This window comes from Zootermopsis nevadensis, unplaced genomic scaffold (genome assembly GCF_977971745.1).
Source record: "Zootermopsis nevadensis isolate Lab colony 2312 unplaced genomic scaffold, Znev_1.0 Znev_ptg000010l, whole genome shotgun sequence".
Lineage (NCBI taxonomy): Eukaryota > Metazoa > Arthropoda > Insecta > Blattodea > Termopsidae > Zootermopsis > Zootermopsis nevadensis.
This window is the reverse complement of record NW_028259142.1, coordinates 522,729-549,224: the sequence shown is the minus strand read 5'-3', so window position 1 is coordinate 549,224 and position 26,496 is coordinate 522,729. Positions and strand designations below refer to the sequence as shown.

Sequence of the window (26,496 nt, the reverse complement as noted above, 5' to 3'; positions counted from 1 at the left end):
AAATGTCTCTGTTCCGTTTACGAAGCGCCGACATTTTCATACAAAGTGACGCATCGCAAGGGGGATGGGGGGGTTTCGAGAAGTAAGTTGTTTGTCAGTGGTTACAACGGAGCGTATCAACGTGTTTTTTGTCTTATCTCGGTGAAGAGTCGATAAGGACAAAATATCTGACAGAAACAAACACAGGCTCACTAACACAAATACTTTTTATGTATTTATTATTCCAGTCTATACAAACTACAAACAAATACTTTTGTTGCCGGAGACAGAAAATGACTTTATTTGTGGCGCCGTGTAAAGTCTTAAATAAGGTCGAAGCTGGTCCGAAGTCTTTTTAAAGATTCAGTCCGTCACCACTACAACGATTAAATACTTAATGCTGTTCAAGGAAATAATCGCTGTTAGAGAACACTAAATCCTGTGGACAAAATGCTGAATGTTAATTTCATGAGTTAGGACAGTGGTATTCAACCTGGGGTACGCGTACCCCCGGGGGTACGCGAAAACATCTTACGGGGTACGTGAAATTTTTTAAAAAAATATATTATTTTACGATAAACACTGAATAATCAGTAATGTAATTTATTTAATTTATTTTAGATGTAGATTATATACTACGTATAACTTGAATTATACACCAACAACTTTTGGGGGTACAAAATTTAAGAGAAATTATGTCTGGGGGTACGCGAACAAAAAAGTTTGAATACCACTGAGTTAGGAGATAAAGAACAGCATTCAAGTATAAGTGACTTGGTACAATATTTTGATTAATTACGGACTTGTGTTGGCACTGAAAGCTACCAACACACTTGGAATCACATTTTTCTATAACGTCTACGCGGATTACACAAACGCATGTAAATTGATTAAGATTAATTAAAGAAAGTTCCCGGACACGTGATTAAATAATGTTTACAGTTGCTTCAGAACGGCCGGACTGGGAACACAGAATTTTGGCTGCGGTGCCAAGACCAGGGGGGCAGAGCAAATCAATCAACCGCGGACTCATTGCGCTGTCTGCACACGTGCCCCGTGGGATTCCTAAAAAAGACAAATGAAACCACTGCATCAAGGCGTTTCCCACGGCTACGACGGAGGACACATTTTCAACAGACAGAGAGGAAAAAAACTAAGTAGGATTTGACGTTGCCCACGGCTGTCCTCTCTGGTGGAAGTTTACCAAGGCTTCAGAGGTCGTAGCTGCCTCCATCATCAGACTACACGGCGAGTGTCTCAATTTCTAATTGATTCGCCACGCACCCCGCCATATTGTTCGTCGAAGCGCGACTCTGCGGATGATGAAGACAGCAGTTGCTACCACCCGAGCGCTGGAGTATGGCGGGGGAGGGGGGGGTTAGTACTCTGGGAGAGTTGGTAACAGAGCGTGAGAAACTCGTTCCTGAAAGGTTGTCCACCCTTGGTTACAGAGAAAAACGTGACAGACTGAAGATGCTATTGAAACTTTCTCTCGAGGAAAGCGTCCGCCGAAGCAAATGGCTTTTCGTTATTTGATTCCAAGATATTTCTGTCTCATCCATGAAGAAGTGATCGATGGTTAGGTTATTCCCTGGCCTACGCCATCTTCTAGAAATGGCCGATTTACAAAGTTGACAATTCCGGGACTGGAAGGAACTTTTGTCAAAGCAAGTTCCCTATCACCGTGATGATAATGAAAATAAAAATAATAATTTCCCTATTCTTCCTTACCATTTTAAAACATGCTTCCTCGACAGATCGAAAGATATATAATTTTGTTCCTCCAGCATTCGTTCCGCATTTGCTTATCTCATGCCATCATGATCACTGTTCATCGGTTTGATGTCTTTCTATCAGTATTCCTCCATTCCCTCGTCTTCGTGACGGACACATCTGACGATCTTGTGTTTCATCTCGCATACAATCTCATTTAAATGTATCCGGAACGGGAGGCCCCTTTGTGGGGTTTGCCTCTGTTTGATATTCAATGTCCTGCACCTTCAAGGCCGTCCGTGACGTTCATCTCCCCCCCCCCCCCCCAGGACCTGCCTCACAAAACTGTCACAAACGACAGTCAGAGAATGAATTTATGAACGCGGACGCTGAGGCAAGGCCCATGTCACGAAAAACACGGACAAAAATTAAATTCGCCCAAGAAAGTTCAGTCGAGATGTCAAATTTCATCAATATCGATACAATACTGCGTTACACATATCGTATGAAACTCGAACTGAAAGTTGCCGACGTATAGAAAACTCGACGAGCTTAAGAACGTTCTGTTTTACATAATTCATAATCTGCACTGTATGGAACACGTGAAAGAAGGCCACAACTTTTTTTTTTTACACGGAACTTTAAACATGTTTATAAATGACCACCAAAAAGAGCATCCATATTTCATCGCAAAAGTTCGCTTTTTAACTCTACTGAGACAGTTAAACCTAGAAACTCGAACACCCCCTCCCACAACCTATTTAACTGAGATCCGTTTTAATATTATCATCGTATAACTGTCATTTCCTTCCCTGGTGATGACAAAAATGTTGCTACATGTGCAATTCGCGAACCACAATTTGACAAACACCAGTGTTCAACCGTCCACCTTGGAAAACACATGACTGATTGATGGGTGGGGCAGAGCCCCACTTTCAGACTGACAGGTACGTGCAGCATCCCATCTTGCCGACGCGGCGAGAAAGAAATGTAGAATGTTTGTTATCGGCGTGACCCTTGCAACAGGTAAGCTACTGATGACGTCAGTGTTCAAGGGCGTGGGAACTCTGAGCCGAGGAGAGAGAGAAATTCCAAGTGCAGAGCGCAACAACGGCATATGTGGCACAGTCTGAAGATTTGCTCGGCTCCCGAATTATCGTCACTGGACCGCGTCGTGAGCCACTTCAATCCAGATTTCGTATTTCAACCAAAATATGCCTTCGTTGGCTCCGGTATATTATTAATTCCCTCTCTCTCTCCTGCTTGCATGATTTTGTTCAGTCCCCTCTCATTTCATTCGTCTTTCGTCCAAATATTCACACGAGAAATCTATCGATCTTTCAAGGCTACAGACGAATCCTTACCCCAGTCAAAGAAGCGTTGTTCCTCCGGTCTCAACTTTCTATTTGTCCACCATCCATCAACTGATGCAAATGGAAAAGTTGAGAAAGACTACGTTCTTAAAATAAAAACAGAGAGCTACGAATAGCAAAGGAAATTTAACACCGAATTGAAAGTTGTCACAACCCACTGAATGTGGAGGCGGCAAGTCCATCACTGGAGCCTGAACCACACTGCCCCATACTTAAACATCTCTCATGACTTAAGCCACTGTCATATTGTCCTCCTACGCCCGGAATCTTATCGTCGATAAAACCATGGCTGTCATAATGTGTAATGCGCATACGACCACTGGCATCCACTACCCACTACCCACAATTCAGAATTCTTTTTCTCACATTTCTCAGATAAAAAGGCAAGTCCATAGTCTGTTTAATTTTCTGAGTAAATTCGTGTACGTTTGTTCAACTCTCTAGTTGATAGGTTAGAAGATCCAGGCTAAACTTCTAGTCTAAAATGACGTATTTTCTGCTATTTATAAGACTCACCAATTTGATCTCTGTGTATCTAAATCACAGAACACAAATTTTCACCTTCTAAACAACACTAACACTTCAGAACAAACTTTTTGAGGCACTTTTCAATGACAGACTCTGCAAACAGGAAACTCGAGATATCAAGATGGCGGAAGTAGCCCTGCACAGCCTTCTAAATAGACACTAATCCTTGTGGCATAATTACCTGTCAAAATCTAATAATTTCAAAACTGTCCAACAAGATGTCACTGCGCAACGCCTGAGCGTTCTAAATCTATAGAGAAATTATGAACATGAACCAAAATCTTTTGGGGATGGATTACGAAAATTTTATACGCTGATACACGAGTTTTTGAAAATGCGACTTATGACCGATTTTGCTTCGAATCGCGTAAACTTCGTGAACCTCGAAGTATGTGGTAAGAAGAGTTACCACTGTGCTGTGAAGCACGTGTTCCAAATAATCAACGCCGGCAGACCGCGTAGAGGCTTGTGGAGGGGGGTGCCGCGTATAAGAGCCGTGTCCACTGCCCCACTGCCATCACTCGGCCCCCAGCGTGTGAGTTAGAGTGTGGTGCGGGTAGCAAACATCACGCCTACAGGTAAGCCACTTCGCTTTGAGTGTGAAGACGCCGACTAAACATCTCTGGAACGGAATTTCCCTATTCTGACATGAACGTAAGAAACAAGATTTATAAAAAATTATGTGAGTCGGTTTGGGTCAGTCACCACGGGACATGGCCGGGGCTCGATTCCCGACGGTAGCAGTAATTTCTCTTTTCGCGATGGCGCGCATGTTTGGCCGCGGGGACCAGGCGTACTCGCTGCATAATGAGGAACATTTTAATCCGTATCTTCACGAAATATTACTAGGGCGATGAGATGGTCAGCATGAATAGGAGATATCAGAAGTGCGTACAGGATTCTTGGTTCTAAAAACGGAAATCATCGAGTCCCTTGGCATCGGCCAAGGTGGGAAAATGCGGACTGAATTGAACTCACTAGGCTCAGAATAGTGAACGATCGGGGTTCTGTAAACATCGATAAGTTTCTTGGCGTCTGAACAAGAATTCTGCTTCATGGGACAATTGTGACAACTGATGGTGTTTTTCGTTCTGTTCAAACGCCTCGAAGTCAGTTCCAAAATTCACAACGTTGTTGTAAGTTTGATCCACTTTGAGAAGCTGTATTCATCTTGTCTTCTGCCAGATGATTCCGTTTTGAAGTCATAATTCTGCATGTTGTGACGTCCTGTTTCCTGCTTTGCAATTCCTTCTCAGTTACTCACAGCAGTGACATAATTCATCTCACGTTCGCAGTTAACAGCTGTTTATTGTCCTGCGATTTCTTCTCAGAACCTGAGCGTCACCTCCAAAAATATCCCTGATAACTCTGCCCAGTCAGAGCGCAGTGCAGCCTTGGCAAAACGTGTCTTTGTTCTTCTTATGCTTATCACTTCGTCGAAACCAACGCATTTGCACCCGCCACAAATGAAGGCCACAGAATTCCACTTAGAGCAGCAAAGAGGAATTTCCGAAACTGTGAGTGCTCCCGAGGTGAAGCAGATTTCCGGTCTTCTTAACATCAGCTTCTTTTTTGTAAAAGTGAAAATGACGGCAAAGCTGGCCCACTGCGTGTTTTCGGGAAATACAGACTGCCAGTGACATCATCAGCGATGCGCAGGTAAACAACGCGGACAAGGAGGAAAGGTTGAAGCAGGCGCCCGCGGCAACCGAGGTCTGCCCACCTTGCACTTTTCTACAACCGTGGGAACACGAAGCCCTCCGTTCTCGGAAGGCGGTGAGCCAACACTTTCATTTTAAACGCCTGCAATTACCAAGTTCGACGCAGAAGACGCTCCACGGAAACAAACTGCTATTTCAACTAATTAAGACGTCACGTCTTCGAAAAGAAATCACCGTAATTTGACGCGAAGCTCATCTGAATAACATATAAAATTTTGGTCCCTACCGCAAAGAAAACACAACACGTCTCCGTGGCACCGATCAACCGGCTGGTGTTAATTACAAATTAACGATTGCAAGTTATGGTCTTGAAGTTTAATAGCTTAAAATCATTGTCAGCTATATATGTTGGCTAAGTAGTTTGAGATAACATTAATATAAATAATCGATGCTCATTTTGAGAATCATACTAATACATAAATGCACTGTGTGGATAAAATAAGGGCTATTAATTGTTACTACGGGTGGTATATATATACTTACTACCATGCTTTAAAGGTTAAGGGTTACACATCATGAAAGAAATGAGTCAGAAATGGCACCTTATTTGTTAAATGCGAAAAATTTTCAAAATTCCTAAAGGTCGTCTAGCCCGCAAAATTCCTGATTTATAGAATTTAGAACAGAGGATCATTGCGGAAAGTGCGACTACAAACTTTATGAGCCAAAACCGAATAACGCGAGGGCCTTTGTTCCTCGACAAACAAAGTTTTCGCTTAAATGTGTTACTTATTTCGTTACGTATATGTGAGCCACACGTTAACTGTCAATGACTGACTGTCAGCCCTGCCCCAGACAGCTTCAGGGCACCCGAAAAATATTTACAGTTACATGACCTCTCCTTGCCAACATGCACGCGTATTTATTTACATATTTTAACTAGACATACGAGGTCTGAACAGAACGTGACGAGACAACTGGAACTGCAGTGAGAGTTTCCTGTCATGAAAATGATTGCCGAGACGTGTTAACAGCTCAGTTCATGGCAACTCCTTATTTAATTGAAAGTGTTCTTGTCACGTGCCTACTTAATCATTTAAAACCTACGCTCGTCTAAATTACATTTAAGAATTAGGTACGTACCGCAAAGAAAACACAACACTTCACCATTAGAGAGATGAAGTGGTTAACGCTGTTTAAGGAAATAATCGCTGTTTACAGAGATAATCATACGAAATTCTGATTTACAGGGTGAATGCATATTATCTACCTTCGTCAACAAATAGACAATGCTCTCCGAGATAAATGGCAGTCGGATTGTTTATTTGCAGAGAACTCCATTCTGAAGATGCGGAGAGCCCTCTAGAGGGGAAGACAAACCTATCACAGTGCGCTCATCCTTCACAATGCTACCACAACTGCTACTGTTTCTGCTCTGGTTCGAAGTGAGGACCGTCAAGGGGCTGCCACAGGCCATGGTCACGTCCACCCCGCTCCCCCTGAACCTGGCCACCCAGTCTGAGTACCACGACGTCGCCCGGGCCGCAGAGGTAAGACGCCCTTAGTTTGCATTCTAAATGCTTACTTAATATTCTACCCTGATAAAACATGCACGCGTAACGAAGACGTGCTGGGAATGGAGGTCTAGCTCCACGCATTCTTAACCTCGGCCGTACAGAGATTAGAACGTCGTGGTGACGAGAAAAATCCTTGCACCTACCGGGAAACGAACAGCGTCCTGCCGCAAACGTGTTTGACATTAAGGTAACTGGCGCCTTATTCTTATTCGTTTCTTTGAAGCCAATTACATTTTTAAACAGTCAACCGTGACAAATGAATGGGACGTAGCTTAAATGTTTTTTCAGCTAACGTAAGCCCGGATGATGGAGGTACTATGTCCCTCTGAAACGTCTGTGTACCTGCAAGGTCAAATTTCGTTTTAACCGAAGAGACCAACATCGACGTGTACTCTTCGCCGAAAGGCAACAATCCTTCCAAAGCCATTGTCGTACGGACCAACGCGAGCTGGGGAAAATTTCGGAAGTCCTCGGTACAGATTTCGTGCATTTTCTGATTTCCGATAAACGTGAATTCCGAATAATATGGAAGCAGGGAGGAAGTGGTCGCCATTCTGACGTGCGTGTGTGGTACGGAGATCTGGATGGCTGGTCACGCGTTTCGAGATACGAATCTCTTGGATCGGAAGGAGACGAAGTGTGCAAAATGACCGAATAAATTTAAAGTTTCGAAATGGACGAGAAAAGCTCCATACATTCTTCACCTATTAGATGGAGGTGAGCCCGGTAGGAGAAGACGGGAATCTTTGGGGGTGTGAGCACATCAGTGGCGAAGATGAACGCCTCCTTCCGAGAACAGCACTCCTGTAGCAAATTGCTATGTTAAGTGAGCTGTCTGGGTTTTAAAATAAAGCAATGAACACGCAGAAAGAATGAAGTTAAGAACGGAGCAGAAGACACGACACAAATCTGATGAACCAGAAAAAGAAATCGTAGTTAAAATACCACTGAGAGACAAACACAAACGTGTCTTGTGCTGTTGTTGCTGGGAACTGCGTGACTGTTCCCACGGCGCGACCTCTTCCACGACCCTGCTACCTGACATCACGTAGCGCACGACTCTGCCACAACTCGCTCGTCTCTCCGTGACGTCACTACCAGAACAGCAAGTCCTAATTGCCTTCGCGTACATTTCCTGATCTACGGCGTACCTACGTCTTGGGTCCACGATGCCGAGTACTTATTCAGAAGCTAACAGTCGCTCAGCTAGTCACTGAGAGCCAGACGTCGTGTCTTATTCTGGCGTTAAAGTCTCCGAGTCTGGGCTTGACGTACGAACTCCAGTAGGGAGAGTCATTCCAATAGTATTCAGACAGAGGACTTACCTCCATGACTGTGTTTAAGAGAAACTGGTTTTAATACTCATTTTCCTTATGAACTTTTCGGGGTCTGTCTGTATGCAGGTAGATTGAATAATAACTGGCGGACAGCTGACTATAGATTCAGATTTAGAAACAGCGTACCCTATGAAATACCCAGCATAAGCAAGTTCTGGTGGTCAATAGCACTTCGAGGCACTGACATCGTGTGAACGGCCGTCAGTTGTTTCTTATTCGGAAGCCGGTCAGGCGGTTTCCCTGTGAACCGGTCTTCTGGTCTCTCTGCTTCAGGCTGCTCCAGAGCTGCCCAAACCGGAAATGTACAGCCTGAGGGTGGAGTCTCGGATCAAGTCCCGGTACGCCACAACAGTGGTCAGCAGCAGGCTTGCCAACCCCGCCAATAAGTCCCAGGAAGTGTTCTTCAGCGTGGTTCTACCGGAGACTGCTTTCATTTCCGGTTTCCTCATGTGAGTCACTTCCTAATCTGTGTATGCATTATTACATCACTTTTTCATTCACCCTGTGACAGACATTTTAGGCACTGAAAACAAAAAAAAATATCAGTGTCTTTCTTTTAAAAATGGAGTGCCCAATGTTCAAATAGTTATAAAAAAATCAGTACAATTTTAATGCCTTAATGTATTTATTCTAATAACAGCCAAAAATGCCGACGAATATCTGTAACTTCAGTTTGAATTCAAGACGAAATCTTAAAAACATACAAAAGTGTGTGTTGATACTTACGTTGATGGAGGTAGCAAATACCTCTCAAATGTTCGTCTGTTTCTACCAGACTACATGGCACAACATCCCAGAAGACAAGTCATCTTCAGCAACTCTCTTACTGCGATGGGTTCATTTCCTTTCTAAAAAGTTGTACAAAAAAAATCTGATAGAGCGACGGACATAGCCGTCTCTACATGGGTAGGTTAAATCGGTCATCCTCACCCGAAAGTCACACAATCTCAAAAGCTGATACAATATCTTCACAGAAACAGTGAAATAAATAAATAAATAAATACACAGAGCCAATACAAAATATTTTCTTGTACCGTATTTACATTTTTATTTTACATTAATTTCAACCAGTTATCTCTCCCAAGGCAGATGAAACATGTCCCATTTGATTCCTCCTTAGCGTATCTGTGTTGCCGAGCTGCAGACTTCTTCGGTTCGGTGCTCGAGATGGGCCGCATTACTAAGTTGCGCTGTGTCAAATAACGATCTGACATACTCTTGGTCAAGATGGCAGTTTCACAAGCTTCTTCCATGATGTCACGATGTACAAAGCTTTTGACATTTTGGAGCAACATCCTGCTTCCATATTCTGCCCTGAAGATGGTGACAGTATCTTCTTCTGAAACAACAGAACACCTCCCACTGCTCGAAGGCATTAGACTTAACAGTGTGGATCACCATGAACACCCAAACTCTTTTCAGCAATTTCAGGACCTTCTTCTAGGGTCGATTCCAAAAGATCACCCATCCTCGTAGTGCCAAGGGAGGCTCACCTCCTCGCTTTGACACGCTAACAAAATTACAAGAGGTTATCTTTGTTGCAGGGAAGTGGATGGGAAAGTGTATGAAGCATACGTGAGAGAGAAAGAGGAGGCGAAGCAGGAGTACGAACAGGCTGTGGCAGGCGGACAGGCCGCAGCACATGTGGCTATCAGGTGAGCATTTCACTCCCTGAAGACAGACAAACTAATATTACCCGCACAACTCAGCGTCACCTTCATCACGCGATGCACGAGAGGCCCAAATAATCTGTCACTTCTGTAACAACTGTTCAATCAGTTAATCATTTACGACTCACACACCAATACAACCACTTGTAAAACTTACAGCGCCCGGGACTCAAACCGGTTCACGGTGTCGGTGAACGTCGAGCCTCGGAAGAAAGCGACGTTCAACTTGACATATGAGGAGTTGCTGATGCGGAGACTGGGCGAGTACAGCCACGTGGTGAACCTGCACCCTGGGCAAGAGGTGCGAGACCTTCAGATCGACGTCTTTATCAGCGAAAGCCGGAACATCACCGCGCTCCACATCCCGGAACTCCGTTCTGGCAACGAGATAGATCCTGAGCAGGACGACAGAGGTAGGCAAGCCTATAAATGTTCTGTAGAATTGTCATCCCTGTAATAATGCGTCAAGACACTTGGCTCTAAAGGAAAGATTATGACTTGTATTTAGAGAGTTAGGTAAAGTTGTCCTGGTGCATATTAAGATACGTATATGGGGGGGAGTGGCTGCACAAGTCCACTCATTCTTGAGAACAGCGCTCTGTGGCCTGATAGCTTCATGCCCCATCTACTTTACACCAGTAGGAAGAGTCTCCCTGCTGTCACCCCAGATAAACAATAAATAAACCAAGAAAATAAAATCAAACAGTATAAAAAGTAGCAATTATATAAATAAACATGAATGCAATATATTTAATGCTATGTTAAACATACCTTTTTTCCCCCAATGAACTGCAGTCAACTCACTGGCCAGGATTGAGCGGCCAAGTCCCACAGAGGCACATGTGCAGTTCTCGCCAACAGTGGAGGAGCAGCACGAGCTGGCCAAGAAGCTAGGTAACAAGAAGGAAGATGCGGGCCTCAGCGGACAGTTTGTGGTACAGTACGATGTGGACAGAGACCCTCAGGCAGGTGAAGTTTTGGTGAGTTCCATGACCAAGTGACTATAGACTTTACAATGGCCTGAAGAGATGCAAATTTGCCTTCGTAACAAAACACATGTAGATTCCTGTCTTCTGGGTTGTTGCGCTGTGGATGAATATCGCCCTGATGACGGAGGCAGTATGACCTCTGAAACGTTGGTTAACATCGACCAGACTACACAGCGCAACAACCCAGAAGACAGGAATCTTCATACTCACCGCTGTAAAAACCTCAAATCTTACAACAAAACACATGTTTAATTGTAACAGACCATACTACAAGCTGCGTTACATTGCAATGACAAGCACTAAAAGTTAAGGGAACTCAATTATATTTGTTATATGTAAATTATATTATGAGTCTTGAGTGATACAGCGATCTTATGACTAAATATTTCCACCAAACTATCAATTATTTACTTCAGACATAGGCTGCTTCTTGAGCAGTTAGTAGGTGGATCAGTCTGTCTGTAACAGCTCAGGAACTGCTGAATAGATGTTAATGAAATATGAAGGAAGGTAGTTCTACTACAAATTTCTCTCCACATCCCAGTTTTTGTTAAAGTTTGACAGCAATAATCAACGCTTTACACGGAGAACTACACATTTGGAAAGAAGATGAGATAAAACATTATAAAATGAAAAGTAGAATTTGTTTCCCTCTTTAAAATTATTACAGTTTCAGAGGACAGTCATATCTTTTAACACTGAAACATAAAAAATGCCCCTTGCATTCCAGGTTAGTGACGGCTACTTTGTGCACTTCTTTGCCCCGACTGACCTGAAGCCGCTTCACAAGCACGTCGTCTTTGTGTTGGATGTGAGTGGCTCTATGGATGGAAGGAAAATAGAGCAACTCAAAGAGGCGATGATGGCGATTCTGGATGACCTCAACAATGGTGACTACTTCAACATCGTCGAGTTCTCCTATTCAGTGACGGTAATGAGAGGTTTCAAATAATGTGATCTGAGGCAAGGGAAAATAATGACAAAGTTTTAGAAAATTTTGTAAAATGAGAAGACTGCTTCACAAATTTGCTTATCTGTAGTTTGTATTATAGCAGTTTCACTTACATTTAAATCAGATCTGTCCACTGCATGAGCCTAAAATTATACATTTTCAGTATATCAGAGGATGCCACAATATTGGGAGGCCCTATGATATCTCCACATCTGTCCTGAGGCCTCAGAAAGTGTGCGGCTTTGCCACCATTGTTCCCACATACCTTTGGTCTAAGATGTAGGTAGGTTAGGTTAGCAATGTTGAAAGTTGTGCTGCTGACTTACCGGTATTGTTTTGCAGGTGTGGAACCTAGACTCAACATCCCAGAGTGCCGTGTTCTCTCCCTTCAACGCATATGGAGACAGTCCGAACCCACACCCAGGTGATATCCCAGCCTTCCCAGCCACAGACGAATACAAGATCAAGGCCAAGGACATCATCAAGAAAATGCGGGCAGGCGGAGGTGAGTAATTGTTAGGTCCACGCTTTATTTCCATTATGAAACTGAGACCCTCATGCCAGCACAAAAACTTCTATAAATGTGGGAATTAAAAATTAAATCCGTGGCGTAACAGCTCCAGAGAGCCAACGTCGATTAGCTTGACTGCTGGCCTCACGTTCACATGCCTAAGCAGAGGTGAACGATCATCCAACCAGATACAGGGTGACGTGTGGTCAGCACGACGAACCCCCAGCCATTGCTAGTTTTCCTGACCGGATTACGCTACTTATCGTAGCTCCCCAATTTCCTCACGATGCTGGGTTGGCACCGGACCCATACACTGGTCGAAAGCTCATGAGAAAATTTCTTCTTCCCCGAGACTCGAACCAGCGCGCATTCCGTATTGCCGGTCCGAAGCATGATGCCTCAGACCACGCGGCTATGGCACGGGACATAAATGTGGGAATACTACTATATAAAAGCCCTGTAATAGATATCCTAAGTGTATTTTAAAAATGTGGCAGTCTTATAGATTCACTACACTGAGGATGATGAAAATTGGTCATGTAGTTCAGGCTGTTCTATGCAGATCGGAGACACTGCAAGACCAACCAGGGTCTTTAATGTTGATTAGTTGTCAGCACTGTACCTATATCTCCAAAGAAAAAACGTCAATAGTGACGGGGTGAAAAGTATTTAACTGACCAACTTTTCCGACCAGGCACCAACATCCACGACACTCTGAAAACAGCAATACGTGTGGCACACGAGGGCTTGCAAAACATAACGACTGAAGACAAGCCAGAGCCGATCATCGTGTTCCTGACAGATGGTGAGCCCACGGTGGGAGAGGTGCGACCAAACAAAATTCAGGCCACTGTCCGGGAGTTAAACTTTGACCCCGAGGCCTCTATCTTCAGCCTGGCACTAGGAGTTGATGCTGATCTGGCATTCCTGAAGAAGTTGTCACTGCGCAACTCTGGATTCGCACGCAAGATCTATGAGGCTTCAGACACAGCGCTGCAACTCAGAGACTTTTACCGTCAAGTTGCATCTCCGCTGCTTGCTAATGTGACCTTCAGCTACCAGCCAGAACATGTGAGTCTCGACCATCAGAACTGCATTTATTTACCAGACCTATGCATCAGACAGCTGATGGAACCTCATAAAAATTAACACCAAAACTGCATTGGTGATATTTATACATCTCATCAAGGAATTCTGTCATTATGAAACCTAACAGTTCAACACCATCATCACAAAAGTTGCCATAAACCCTATCTTGAGCCACTTTAAACCAGTAAAAATATATTTTATGAGAAACAGCATATTTGCATGTGTCCTGATTCTAGGAAGAGCCATAAGCTACAAAATAAGATGCCAGCCATTTCATATACCACCAGATGAAATTGTCTTTCTTACCTCGCGCTATAAGTGATCGAGGTAAGACGCGACTGTACGAGTTGACTGTCCCGTTGTATTGGTAGGTGGAGGAGAAGTCAGTGACTCAGCATATCTTCCCGACACTGTTTTCGGGTGCTGAGCTCATAGTGGCCGGAAAGCTCAAGAATCACGTGCTTCTGGACTCACTGGTTGGGCATGTTAGTGGCTCCTCTCTGGATGGTGCCTCCCTGTTCTCATCCTCTGTAGCAGCCAAGGCATCCTCCTTGGAGCGACTGTGGGCCTACCTCACCATCCAGCAGCTCCTGGAGAAGCAAGAACTACAGAGTGAAGATGACACCAACTCAACACAGAGCAAGGAGAAGGCCCTTGAGTTGGCATTAAAGGTACATTGGAACTCTGCATAGAGTTTTTCCTGAAATTAATGACAACACTTATAATTTAAATATTAACTGAATGCAGTAATGCAAAACAACAACACATACTGGACTTCAAAAAAGAGTTTACATTTCTTGAAGATTTCTGGCTTCTGGGTAGTTGCGCTGTGTAGTCTGGTTGATGTTAACCAACGTGGCAGTATGACCTCTGAAACGTTGGTTAACATCGACCAGACTACACAGCGCAACAACCCAGAAGACAGAAATCTTCATACTCACCGCTGTGAAAACCTCAAATTTTACATTTCTTATTTTGGGAGTACTTCATCAATACGAGTTTGTAGCTTTCTTGGGTTCCCTGTTTACGTGACCCTTCTAAGTTACGTTTCATACTTTGGGGTTGTGGAAGGCAGAAAGTGTTCTCCACAAAGTGGCAACAGTATAACAATTAGAAAGAAGAGCATCAGAAGCTGCAGCTAAATTAGAAGTCTGATGTACGGTTTGCTGCAGATGGAGTGCACGTTGAAGTAAAATGCTAAAAATAGAAACAGAATTAACACCATCATATTCAAGTCACATTTTACCTCTCTGCTCCACCCTACTGTAGAGAAACTGTACTAACTTTCAATTACTGAGCCTATATAATATTATGTTGCAATGAAAATAATTTTAATTTAAAGAATATGCTCCTTACAAATGCCTTTGGAACAAATCCTCCCTGCAAAAACTGAGGGTTCAGTGTATTTGGAAGGCTAATACACGTCTGTTCTGGCAGTACTCATTTGTGACGCCCGTGACATCACTTGTGGTTGTGAAGCCGAATGACACTCGCGCTGTGGGCACGGAGGTGGTCCAACCTGCAGGTATGATTCATCTCTTACCATTACTTTGCTCAGGATGTAACCCATTTGCATTTGTAAGATAACACTTGCAAACGGCACCATAAAACAACCAAATATTTTAGTACGAGATTATATTTCGGCTTAGCTACCCAGTAGTACCCGGATGAGGAGTCAAATATTATTTAATAGTAACTTAATAGTTTCTATTTATAGCAGCCCTCCGTACAATACAAGGAGCCAGGATAGATCAATTAGTAAAGTGACTGGCTACTGGCTAAATGACCGGGGTTCGATCCTGGCAGGGTAGGACTTTTTGACTTCACCATCATATCTAACCCAGCTCTGGGGTCCATCCAGCTTATCTCATGCATATGGAAGGGGAAGGGGGCTAAAGCATCTGTACCATGAAGCTGACCAATTTTCAGAATATCCTTAAGATGACATGTGCCAGGCTGAATTTCTTTGAGAACTACAATTTCTCTACCCCTGGAATAGAATGATGCAGATCTTCAAGTACCTGTATATCTTGTAAAAGAGCCCTAACATGCTACAACCAAGGGTCATACAGTATCGCACTTAGTTATAAACATTTTGCAAAAACACAATTCATTCGTCTTCAGGGTATCCAAAATTTGAACTATTGTTTATATTAAAGCATCAAAGTCTCATGTGCAATGCTGTGTTTTTAACTCGCAGTGAGTGACAATGGCGGTTCACACTATGCGCTCCCTCTGTCAGGATTCCTGGCAAATCCAGCACAGGCAGGACCATCTGGAGGTAAGTACGGGAGGTCTTTCATTTGGGTAGAATGTAGCCGACTACCGCACTACCCTAAATGAGAACAGGACATTCAAGGTGCATTTATGAATTCAGAAATTCTACTAGTTTCATAAGAAAGTCACATTTTTAAATGAAGGTGTGATACAAAGAACATAATTTTAAGTTCTGGCACAAATGCAACAGTGAGTTCCACCTTGCCAATCTGCAGAGCACGGAGCTGAATTAGTGCCAACTTCTTAATAATATGTTGACATCTGTGGTTTTGTCATGAACCATCGGCAACAACTTCAAGAAATAGGATTAACTTTGAACACAAAATTAATACAATTGACTTTTCTTAAGTTACAGACAGACTGTACTGTACCTGCGTATTTATTTTCAAAGGCGTGAATGAATGAATGAATGTAATCTTACACAGGAGAACAGACCCAAAGTTTAAAGGTTAAGGATATGTGAAGTTTCACATCCATGCCACACATACATATTCTGATTCTTCAGTAAAGAATAACTTTATGTTCCACTGATACATCATAATACAAATAAATACAATTTTACATTTTTTATTGCAGGATTTAATATATTTATATGTAGAGGTTACAGTATAAATTAATCTTCAGTTTTATGGTATAAATATTATGTATTAAACTATAAACATACTATAAATATTAAAATAACCAATCTTAAAACTAAAGAGAAGCTTCAGTGACACCTAGTGTTTGTACAGGCAGCGGGGCGGTGGACCGATTTGGCTCTTCTGGGGCAGTGTTTTCAACGTCAAGGAGACCCCTTCAGCCCCCACATCAAGTATTCGCAAATAAGTATGATGAGGAAGCAAATTTAGAGATGGAATCTCTGCCAAAAGCACAAGATGAACCAGTCACTTTGAAGTCATCGCGGCCACCGTCATACCTGACAACACGGCTGGAAATCGGATCTCCAGAAGTGACAACGCAGATTAATGAGGAGTATCGTACGTACATTAATTGGTGTCAGAAATAATATGAGCTGGGGGGGGGGGGGGGGGGGGGGCAGACAGTATCACTCAAGTCAGTTTCAGTTTCTGGTTTTCTTATGCAACGTATGAAATGCATTCCAAGTTCGGTTTTAGTGCAAAAGACAATTTCTTCAAGAGGCCATAGAAGCAGTCTCAAATTTCTGATTCAGAATTAATTTATATATGCTTGAGCAGCGGACTGTTCCATTGCAAGGCCAACAAAAATAAGATATGGACATGCATCCGTGCCCTGAGCAGGACTTGAACCCACAATTGCAATGTTTGAACAGTTCAAGTTGCATGATGACTATAACCAGCTTCTGACTGGGGGCCAAAAGTAATATTATTACTGTAAAACAAGATGCACAAACCTTCCAAGTCACATAATTGCCACTTACATATATATGACATGTTTCAGAAACTTTCTCGACTCATATTCTCCTTTGAAATTAGTTATTTCTATGAACAGTGACAGTGAACGTGCCTGACGTGGGAGGGCCTTGGTAAATCTTTCAATGAAAAGTTCCTCAGTAGCAAAATTGATGACGAAAAGGCAGTTGCGAAGACAAACACTCTTTTGCACGTCTACTTTAGGACTAACGGACAATCTACATCAAGACTGGCACCAGGAAATGTTAAAATTTCTGGCATTAGAATGTTTAGAACAACAAGTAAACACAATTTAAATTTCTAAACTCACATCGTACAAAACCGTTTAATACAGCAGCTTCTGATTTGTTACAGGTGAAGTGTTGGACAATGTTGATGACCTGGAGTGGCTGAGTGGCGTTAGAAATGGAAGTGACATGGTTGTGCTTCCACTTGGTGAGAATGGAACAGCCAAGATCTTCAGACTAGGAATAAATGAGGTATGATTCTGAGACCAGAGTCCAAATATTTAGATGAATTGTTAATATAAAAGACTTGGAAAAAATTACACAAAGAGGGTATCATAACTTGCAATTTTCACCAAATTTATTAGGCTGACAATTCAAAGCAACAGTGGTGATGCGTTCTTATGTAAATATTTTTGAATTAGTATTGTAGTAGACTGCAAATCACTGTTATAACTATATAATTTATAATTGTATTCTTAGAAACAAGTAATGTATTTATGCTTTTACTGTTCTGCATCCTTGGCCTAATCCTATGAAGGATCCGTAAAATGTACATAAATTTTATTCTATTCTACAGTGCAATAATTTATTAACCTGATATAAACTTAACATCTTACATCTACTACTTACATGCTGTAGTTAATTTTTTTCCAAATTCTGCACATTATGAACTGTGGAGTCTGGCACTGTATGAATAATTTAACTCCACTTTTGCCACATTATTTTGAAGTACACCAGGCAGTAGTTCTTTCTTAATTTCTTCTAGAAAGTTACTAAACTTATCTTCATAAATCTTCAAGTTAATTTTGTGAAGCAGCTGTATTTATCTGAATATTTATTTAAAGATTAGGGTTAGGCCTAAACATAATACCCGCATAAATTGACAGTATTTTAGCTTCCCCACACAGTTCCTTGCTTTTAAACACTTCATCTCAACATTTGCATAGCATTAAAATTGACTGGCACTGAAATTTCACTAAAATGAAGCTCACAAAACCACACATTCATTCACAAAGCATACAAATAAAATGGCTTCTTGTTTCTACAGGTTTGCCACACCATAAAATTCCCTTCAGGCAGTGGAAATCCCACCCTGAAGTGCTCAGTTAGAAAGAAAGTAACAACAATGTAAATGACAGGGGGAGATCCTTTTTAAATGTTTTTAAAAATTAGAAATGCATAAATTCTGACATATAGTGGTAGAATGCAGAATATATTGCACTTTGTTCCCATACTACTGTAGTACTTTTGATACTTTCAGCATTTATTCTCAAATTAAATTAACCTTCCTAACCCAGTAGATGGCAAATTGATAACCATATACCAGTTTAGCCATGAACAGGCTAGTCTAATGTTTCATTGCCCTTTTATTATGCACAATCTCTCCTCTTTTAATCCTTGAGCTACGTAAGGTTTCTGAAAACTGTCTTCAAGACATTAATAAATTACTGTGTCCTCAGACTTCTGCAGACGGAGCTGCATGCAAGACAAGTGCTTATCTGGGTGGTGGAGTGTGTGTTCCCCTGCCACAGTGTGTACTACGAGTGTTCAGACAAGATTTGGACATATACCTGAAGGAATACTTCTGTACACGTGACAGGTAATTTGATTTTTTTTTATGTTGATTCTGAATCCATCCATTTTGATACAAACGTTTTAGAGCATATTTCCTCGTTGGTGCCGTGAATGTTACATTTTGCATTCATTTCCATCGTAAGTGTTCAATAATTACATGCAATTCCAAACAGTCATATTCTACAAAATGCATAAGAATTAACAATACACGGCAATGTGTTTAACGCCGTGAATTTGTGTTATGACCAAACACTGATCTATGTACAGTTTGGCTGGTGTATGCTGCCCGGACCGTGTCTATGGCCAGAAGACGGTGACGACGGAAAACAGCTATGACACAACCGTCGTTGTGGACTAAGTTCCTAAGCACTAAGTTAACAGTTTTTAATACTATACAAGCAAGGAATCTGTAACCTGTTTTGTAATGTAATTTCCTGGTATTATTAGTTATACATTGTTATAACACTGTAAATAAAATTGTGCCAAGGAAAATGTCAATTTATTCTCCAAAGCATAATTTTAACGCCCTAGGCTGAAAACTCTGACACTGGGAAATATCTTGAAAAGGAATCATGTAGTTATTCATGCACTGTGGCTTATGTGTGGTCCTGCTGGCTGTGTGTCGGAGTAGCATTCCCTTGCACCAATAAAATCAAGAGTTTAAGTCTGGCTGGCAACCCCACAGTACAGAGACTTAAATATCCTCCATTCATATACAATATGGTTTAAGACATGCCAGACAATAATATTAGAAGGATCTTAGGTTGAAATTGAGTCCCACGCGGTCTGAGGCATCATGCTTCAGACCGGTGATACGGAATGCGCGCTGGTTAGAGTCTCGGGGGAGAAGAAATTTTCTCATGAGCTTTCGACCAGTGTATGGCACTGGTGCCAAACCCGTGAGGAAATTGGGGAGCTACAATAAGTAGCGTAATCCAGTCAGGAAAACTAGTGATGGCTTGGGGGTTAGTCATGCTGACCACACGTCCACCTGTATCTGGTCGGATGATCGTTCACCTCTGCTTAGGCATGTGAACGTGAGGCCAGCAGTCAAGCCAGTCGGCTTAGGCTCTCTGGAGCTGTTACGCCACGGATTTAATTTTTAATTTTAATCTTAGGTTGAAATTAATGGGGTGGACTGGCTGAGAATAGAGTTCAGTATCAGTTTTTGTAGTAATGGTGATGAAAATTCAGATTCAGTAACGACAAATTTATCGAATACCTGAAAATTACCAATTGCTTGATGAAGTCATTCTTGCTCATCGCATTTTAAGATTTAAGCTCGGCTAAGTTTACGGCAGTGTGAGTCCGATTAAAGTAAAAATAATAAGTCATAAAGGCAAAACCTGTACTCCATTCCAGTTCGCGTATCACAATTTATTTTAAAGAATTTAAAATTATCCTTCTATGAAACTTTTGATTTCCCAAGTTGTTTCATTACATTAGGTTTAGGGAAAGGAATTATAATTAGTGGGCGAACTGCAAGACTGCAGAGGTCCCCCTTTGGTAATGGAAAGAGGCCTTGTTCATGCAGTTACTGGCACACTTACTTTTCATCTCAGTTTTCCTACAAACAGACTGCCTCTTGTGAACGCAGCGCTGACCCATCGAATCAGTTATATAATCTCTATCTGTTGGTGGTGTTTACGTGTACTTTGGTACCTTCAGGAATGATTTATAGAGAGCTTATTTAAAGAGAAAGTCTACATCTACAAATGTAAGTTACTTTTAAAAGAGAGGTAAGCCTGCGGCCAGGAGTGGTCCATCTCCTGATCGAGATCCCACAGCTTCACTGCGAAAACAGCTCGTGGAACGGGAAGTTCTGGAAGTTATCGTTGAACATCTCGGTGAATGCGGTGCTCACCAAGTCATCGATGAGAGGCTTCACGGCAGGTAAGAAGGGCCTCCAGCTAACATTGATGACGCCATCCAGCATGTTCTCTGCAATCAGAACAAAGCGGCACTGGCGCATACATGACAGCGTCGCATTTCAACCCCCCCCCCCCCTTCCATGTACAAAAGAATGCCCCCACCGCTGTCACATTTCCCAGTAGGTTTCTTGAAGTTATTACAAGCTACAGAAACCACTTGACGAGCTGATAGTGAACCAGATCTTCAAGAACCTTCCTCTTAAGATTCATTACCATGTTCACAGCAGATTGCTTCTGGACCCCAACCTGGTTCAATTAAAAAGCACCCAAATGGCTCAGAAGTTACTTGAGTTTGCAGATGCAATCACATGAAAATGGTAACGCCAAAAGTCTTTCTTACAGGATAACTGTTGAAAAGGAAGGCAGGAAGGAATAAAATGAAAAGGATAATTTTTGAAATAAGAAAGAGGCAAGAAAGATCAGGATGGTTGGTCCTGCTTGCCGTGTTCAACGCACCCATGACGGTCCGTCCCTGCAACAGGTTTGTGATGTGCAGCTTCATGTCCCCAATGCCATCTTGTTCGATCTTCACCTTCACTGGTCCGCCGTCTGACCCCTCGCCGTCCCTTGAGCGTCGGCGTCGAGCGGCAGTCGTAGTCTGCGTGTAGTTATCTGGTTCGCCATCCCAGCAGCGCGGTTCCAACACAGAAATGCATGACAGTGCGTTGAATGGACTGCAGTATTAAATGTGCTTTTTGTTCACACAGGCAGAGTTAATCACCATTTCTAGCGCAATTTGACTGTAATCTGTTTATGCATGTGACTGTCAGATATACACAGTCACATTTCACTACAGTATAAATGGAACATAACACATTTGCATCCCAAGGTGTCCCTGTTTTAGCAGGTAATTGACCAACTACCTGGAATAAGATCTTTACTGTGCAGATAAAACTGCAGATCTAATCAAGAAATTCCATGTAATGAAAATCAAAAATCACAAAGAATGCGCTCAAGAAATGTGCACGCTACATGTTGTTCTAATTCTCCCATTACACAACGAATTTCTCATGTGTGCTCATGCGTAAAACAAAGTTTCAGTGCCTGGCGCACGCGCTTTGGGGTGAAACTCACATAGCGAGAGATTGAACTTCCCCTTGTTGCTCAGTGGGTAGTCAAAAAGCCTTCCTTCTATTTCATAGTCTCCCTGCAAATATTTTTCAGGGAAAAACTGGGAATATTTGATCCTGTAGTTTTTCAGGTCACTCCTGCAACAAAGAATGAAACTCACTCACACACCACAGATGACGAGAAAAATCCCTGCAAGGGGAAGTCGTTTCTGGTGCGGTGCCGGGGGAATGTTTACTGCCAGCTGGACTAGAGGGCTGCTATTGGTAGGAAGTGTGACACGTCAGAGTTCTACGCTACTACACAGACTGAAAACATCAAGCAGTTGAGACCAGCGTGTAGTGAGTGCACCTCTAATGTGTTCTGCGATAATATTCTAGATTAAATCGCTGTGCCGCTGTGAGATAATCTTAAAGCTGTACCCATTAGAACACGTGAGAGCCTGTCGTCTGTTGTTCGTTCAGTGGTCGTGGAACGAATGCTTTTAGGATCGGTCGTCACTCGTCGCGAAATCTTGCGCACGCGCGTATATCGAATTCCTAGCAGGGATTTTCTCCTGGTCTGCGGACTGTACTTACGTGTTCTCATAAGACGTGTATCTAGATTTATAAACACAGACTACAGACACACCTCTTTACCATGTCATGAGCCACTTAATCCAATCACAATGTTCATGCACTTGTAAAACACACATAGTTTATTGGAGTGCGTCTTTTCTCTCGTTTTTATGCAGATACCACTCACAGCTTCAGGTTTATGAAAAGGTAATGTCCCAGCATTTGCCTGGAGGGACTCGGTAAAACCACAAAAGACCTCGATCAGTACAGCCTGTTTCTGGGGCGAGATCTGAAGCCATGACCTCCCAAATACGAAGCAAGATTAGGCCATTATGTAAGAAACCTTATTTTTTCATTCCTGTACCGAATAACAAATATGTCTGTCTGATAGCTCAAGGAGTGAATACCTGTGTTAAAAATTATGATTTATTTATTACGATAAAGAACAATAAGTAACGAGGCACATAGAAAATAAATAAGCAAAACTGAGTCAGAGATGTCCGAAAATGGTAAACAAATCACGGGTGCTTAAATGCATTTAGTGTAGGAGTTCCCAGGCGGATCAGACTGTACCTGAAATTGGTGACGTGTGACATGGTCCAGCCTCTCTCGTACACATCCTTCAGCTTCAGACGGTAGTTCATGTTTCGACCGCCGCGTTTCTGGGTCACCTCCTTCGCGAAGAAAGGGTCAAAGGACCCCACGTTGTACTGCGGGAGTCCTCAACAGGCAGCACAAATACATATATATTTAACCACAACAGTTATGAATGAACGACAGTCAGAGAGTTGAACGTTTTAAGAGTTTCCAGCTAAAGAATTAGAATATGAAAAACGCTAAAAACAGATGTTTCACAGATCGGATAAAAATGAAATATTAAACATGTAATTTTTCCCAGACAACTGAAACAGCACTCAGTTCTACTACAATTGGTGTCATTTGGTTTCTGGACTCTGTCTAATAGTCGCAATATCGTGAGAACAGACACATTGTATTCTTTCGGGCCTAATTAAATAACTTGCCTGTAGGGAAGAACTTCTGGATGGAGTTGAGCCCGGTCATGACGCAGTTGTCAAACCCAGGACTTCCTACCTTGCACTTCATGAAGGCATCAACTGTTAATGCAAACAAACAAACATCTGTCAGCAAGGTGTGCCACGAGCAGCGTCGCGGTTCCACCGCTTGTTAGAATTGGATCCACCGATTATGGCCGCTGACCTTGTAGGGAGTGCCCAGTATGCGGACCACTCAATGAAGGAAGGAAGGAAGGAAGGAAAGAAGGAAGGAAGGAAGGAAGGAAGGAAGGAAGGAAGGAAGGAAAGAAGGAAGGAAGGAAGGAAGGAAAGAAGGAAGGAAGGAAGGAAGGAAGGAAGGAAGGAAGTAAGGAAGGAAGGAAAGAAGGAAGGAAGGAAGGAAGGAAGGAAGGAAGGAAGGAAGGAATGAAGGAAGGAAGGAAGGAAGGAAGGAAGGAAGGAAGGAAGGAAGGAAGGAAGGAAGGAATGAAGGAAGGAAGGAAGGAAGGAAGGAAGGACGGAAGGAAGGAAGGAAGGAAGGAAGGAAGGAAGGAAGGAATGAAGGAAGGAAGGAAGGAAGGAATGAAGGAAGGAAGGAAGGAAGGAAGGAAGGAAGGAAGGAATGAAGGAAGGAAGGAAGGAAGGAAGGAAGGAAGGAAGGAAGGAAGGAAGGAAGGAAGGAAGGAAGGAAGGAAGGAAGGAAGGAAGGAATGAAGGAAGGAAGGAAGGAAGGAAGGAAGGAAGGACGGAAGGAAGGAAGGAAGGAAGGAAGGAAGGAAGGAAGGAGTTTCCGTCGGTCAGTACAGTCTGCGTCAGTGCAGCAGTGTAGAAGCCTGATAATTGTTGTCTTGTGACTGTGCTGTGTTAATGATATGCCACCTGTTCGATGCAATCTCCTTTCTGGTCACTGATAACGCCTCGATCACAACAGACAGACAGACAGACAAACCACCGACGTCTTAATCAAAGGACGAAATGAAAGCCTGGCGATTGGAAATGAATATCCCATTTTGTGACGTGTCCAAAGCTCAACAGTACGATTTAATCAAACTGAATAAGTCAAAACACAAATATTTATAGCAGGTCACGCCTAGTCACGCCTAGTCACGTTTGGTCACCCTGTGTAAATCTCCGTCACATTTCGACGCATTTGGTAATCCTTTGTCACGACGTGAACGCTGATCACGCTAGGTCACTAAGTCACGTTTCGTCACTTATGGCCACATCTCGTCACGTCGTTACGGTGCGTCACGCGTAGTCACGATTTGTCACGCTTTTAAAATCTTGGTGATGTTTTAACACTTACGGTGTCCTCTCGTCACGCTTTCAAAGGAGGCCACGCCTTGTCACGCTTTGTCACTAATATATGACATAATTCAAGATAATGGAGCGAACAGCAGCAGCGGTGGTGATGAATCGAGTGATATTTCAGAAAGCGAATGTCTGTGAGGAGTGGAAGAATTGGAAGAGGACTGAAGAGTTGCGAAGAAGATAAGATTATTTAATATTCTCTGTTGTGTTAATTTTCTAGTGACGTGTAGTGTAGTGAAATCGACTTTCCTGTGTTACATAACGTGGTGATATTTTATTTGGAGCGTACTGTACGCGGCCTGATGCATCCCTTCCAGCAAACTTCTGGTTTGTGACTCGCTCCGAGGTTCCAATTCACAAAGTTCAGCGGCCAAAAACGCTGGAACTCAGAATTCTCAACACTACTGCACCGGGTACTGTCCAGTAAAAGCAAACAAAAGCTGTTCAGCTATACGCCATGAGGCACTTGGGGGGGGGGGACTGTACAGCTCCCACTCCTTCTTAACCTCGGGAACCTCTAACTGACATACGGTCAACAGCGAAAACAAAATTTTACTTATCACTCTGTGATCGGCAATTTAAAAATAACATCAGACACAGACCGTGCAATATAACGACTAGTGAAATTGTGTGGTTATTGGTTAAATATTATAGTCTAATCACACGGTCATTGTGGAAAAAAAGCCAACAAAAGACGCCCTTGTAATGACCGTACGATGTTTGGCTAACACGTAAACTGCAGATCAACAAATATTGAGTTGTAGGAAGTTAATGGTGTGGCAAACTGCACTGGATCACGTATCTTCCGGCCTGCTGTCTTCTTTATGCGCGGTATGAGTGTAAAACTTGGTCTCTGTTGAGAAAAGGCTGCTGAGGAGGGATAAAGTGACACGAGGGTGCGAGACTGCTCGTGGTTTTTACTGTTCACCGAAAATTATTAGGACGATCAAACCAAAGAAGGCGAAACAGGCCAACCTAAAAGAAAGGGACAAGTGAGACACGTCAGGATACCTGAGCGTTATTGGGGATAATATTAAAATGGATATAAGAAACCTGAGCGCAACGAGAGACAATTTCAAATTGGAATTTTCGGACCGTTATAAAGGATGTGGTAGTGGCCTACTTCATGACAGTCTGCCTTTATCAGAACTGTACGTAGAGCCTATCTCAGACAACGAAGCTCCCGTCACTGCGTTGGCTGTCAAGAAGTGACCTGCGGTCTGCTTACCGGTCCGATTCTGGGTTTCCTGCCCCCAGCAGAGGGCGAAGGACGCAACCAGTGTCACAGCAGCCGTGGGCTTCCACATCTCCCCTTGTAACTCGGACGATGCCTCGCGTTTAACTGCCACGAAGGGCCTCGTTTGAGGCGACTTGCCGCTCGCAAACTTTCACTTCCAACCTGAACCGCGCTACGTCGAAAGCCCGCGACAGTGGAGGAGTGGCCGAACTGCGGAAGAGGCGATTTTGGGCGGTCCTGAACGCAGTAATGATCGCTGGAGTTCAATAAAGGCTTGGGAATTTCTCTGACCAGCTGAGCGACCACGAGCTCCTCAAGGAGGACTCTGCACACAATGGCGTTAATATGAATTCGGCATTTTGAGTCTGGAGGAAGGAAGCCAAGGGCAGAAGATAAATTCCACACACACACACACAATCATCGGCGACTGCACTCATGCAACAAGAAATCGGAGGCCGCCGAGGAGAGGTCGCATCCGAGTGGGTCTACCGCATTCGGAGAATTGGCTACACAGGTCGTCCCTTACAATA

At 43.0% G+C, this 26,496-nt stretch overlaps 2 protein-coding genes across 3 annotated transcripts; one reads left to right on the top strand and one right to left on the bottom strand.

Moving 5' to 3' along the window:
• The first annotated feature begins 4,084 nt into the window (after positions 1 to 4,084).
• On the top strand, positions 4,085 to 19,341 carry LOC110834815 (inter-alpha-trypsin inhibitor heavy chain H4-like). Its single transcript, XM_087345986.1, has 16 exons — positions 4,085 to 4,171; positions 6,586 to 6,804; positions 8,442 to 8,617; positions 9,713 to 9,823; positions 9,998 to 10,251; positions 10,634 to 10,818; positions 11,558 to 11,758; positions 12,122 to 12,284; positions 12,985 to 13,361; positions 13,751 to 14,050; positions 14,817 to 14,904; positions 15,580 to 15,660; positions 16,388 to 16,633; positions 17,402 to 17,526; positions 18,735 to 18,874; positions 19,117 to 19,341. The coding sequence occupies exons 2-16, from the start codon at positions 6,661 to 6,663 to the stop codon at positions 19,205 to 19,207; spliced, it is 2,682 nt and encodes an 893-aa protein (XP_087202112.1). The 5' UTR covers positions 4,085 to 4,171; positions 6,586 to 6,660; the 3' UTR covers positions 19,208 to 19,341.
• Positions 9,178 to 26,143, bottom strand: Jhbp16 (Juvenile hormone binding protein 16). 2 transcript variants are annotated; one of them, XM_087346009.1, is made up of 8 exons: positions 25,958 to 26,143; positions 23,428 to 23,520; positions 22,979 to 23,126; positions 21,855 to 21,988; positions 21,237 to 21,392; positions 20,576 to 20,790; positions 13,686 to 13,969; positions 9,178 to 10,858 (listed from the first exon to the last, which is right to left on the bottom strand). In XM_087346009.1, the coding sequence occupies exons 1-6, from the start codon at positions 26,034 to 26,036 to the stop codon at positions 20,639 to 20,641; spliced, it is 762 nt and encodes a 253-aa protein (XP_087202135.1). In that variant the 5' UTR covers positions 26,037 to 26,143; the 3' UTR covers positions 9,178 to 10,858; positions 13,686 to 13,969; positions 20,576 to 20,638. The 2 variants fall into 2 exon arrangements, with proteins under 2 accessions (XP_087202135.1, XP_087202133.1); XM_087346007.1 differs by having other exon boundaries at positions 9,178 to 13,969.
• Between the last annotated feature and the right edge of the window lie 353 nt (positions 26,144 to 26,496).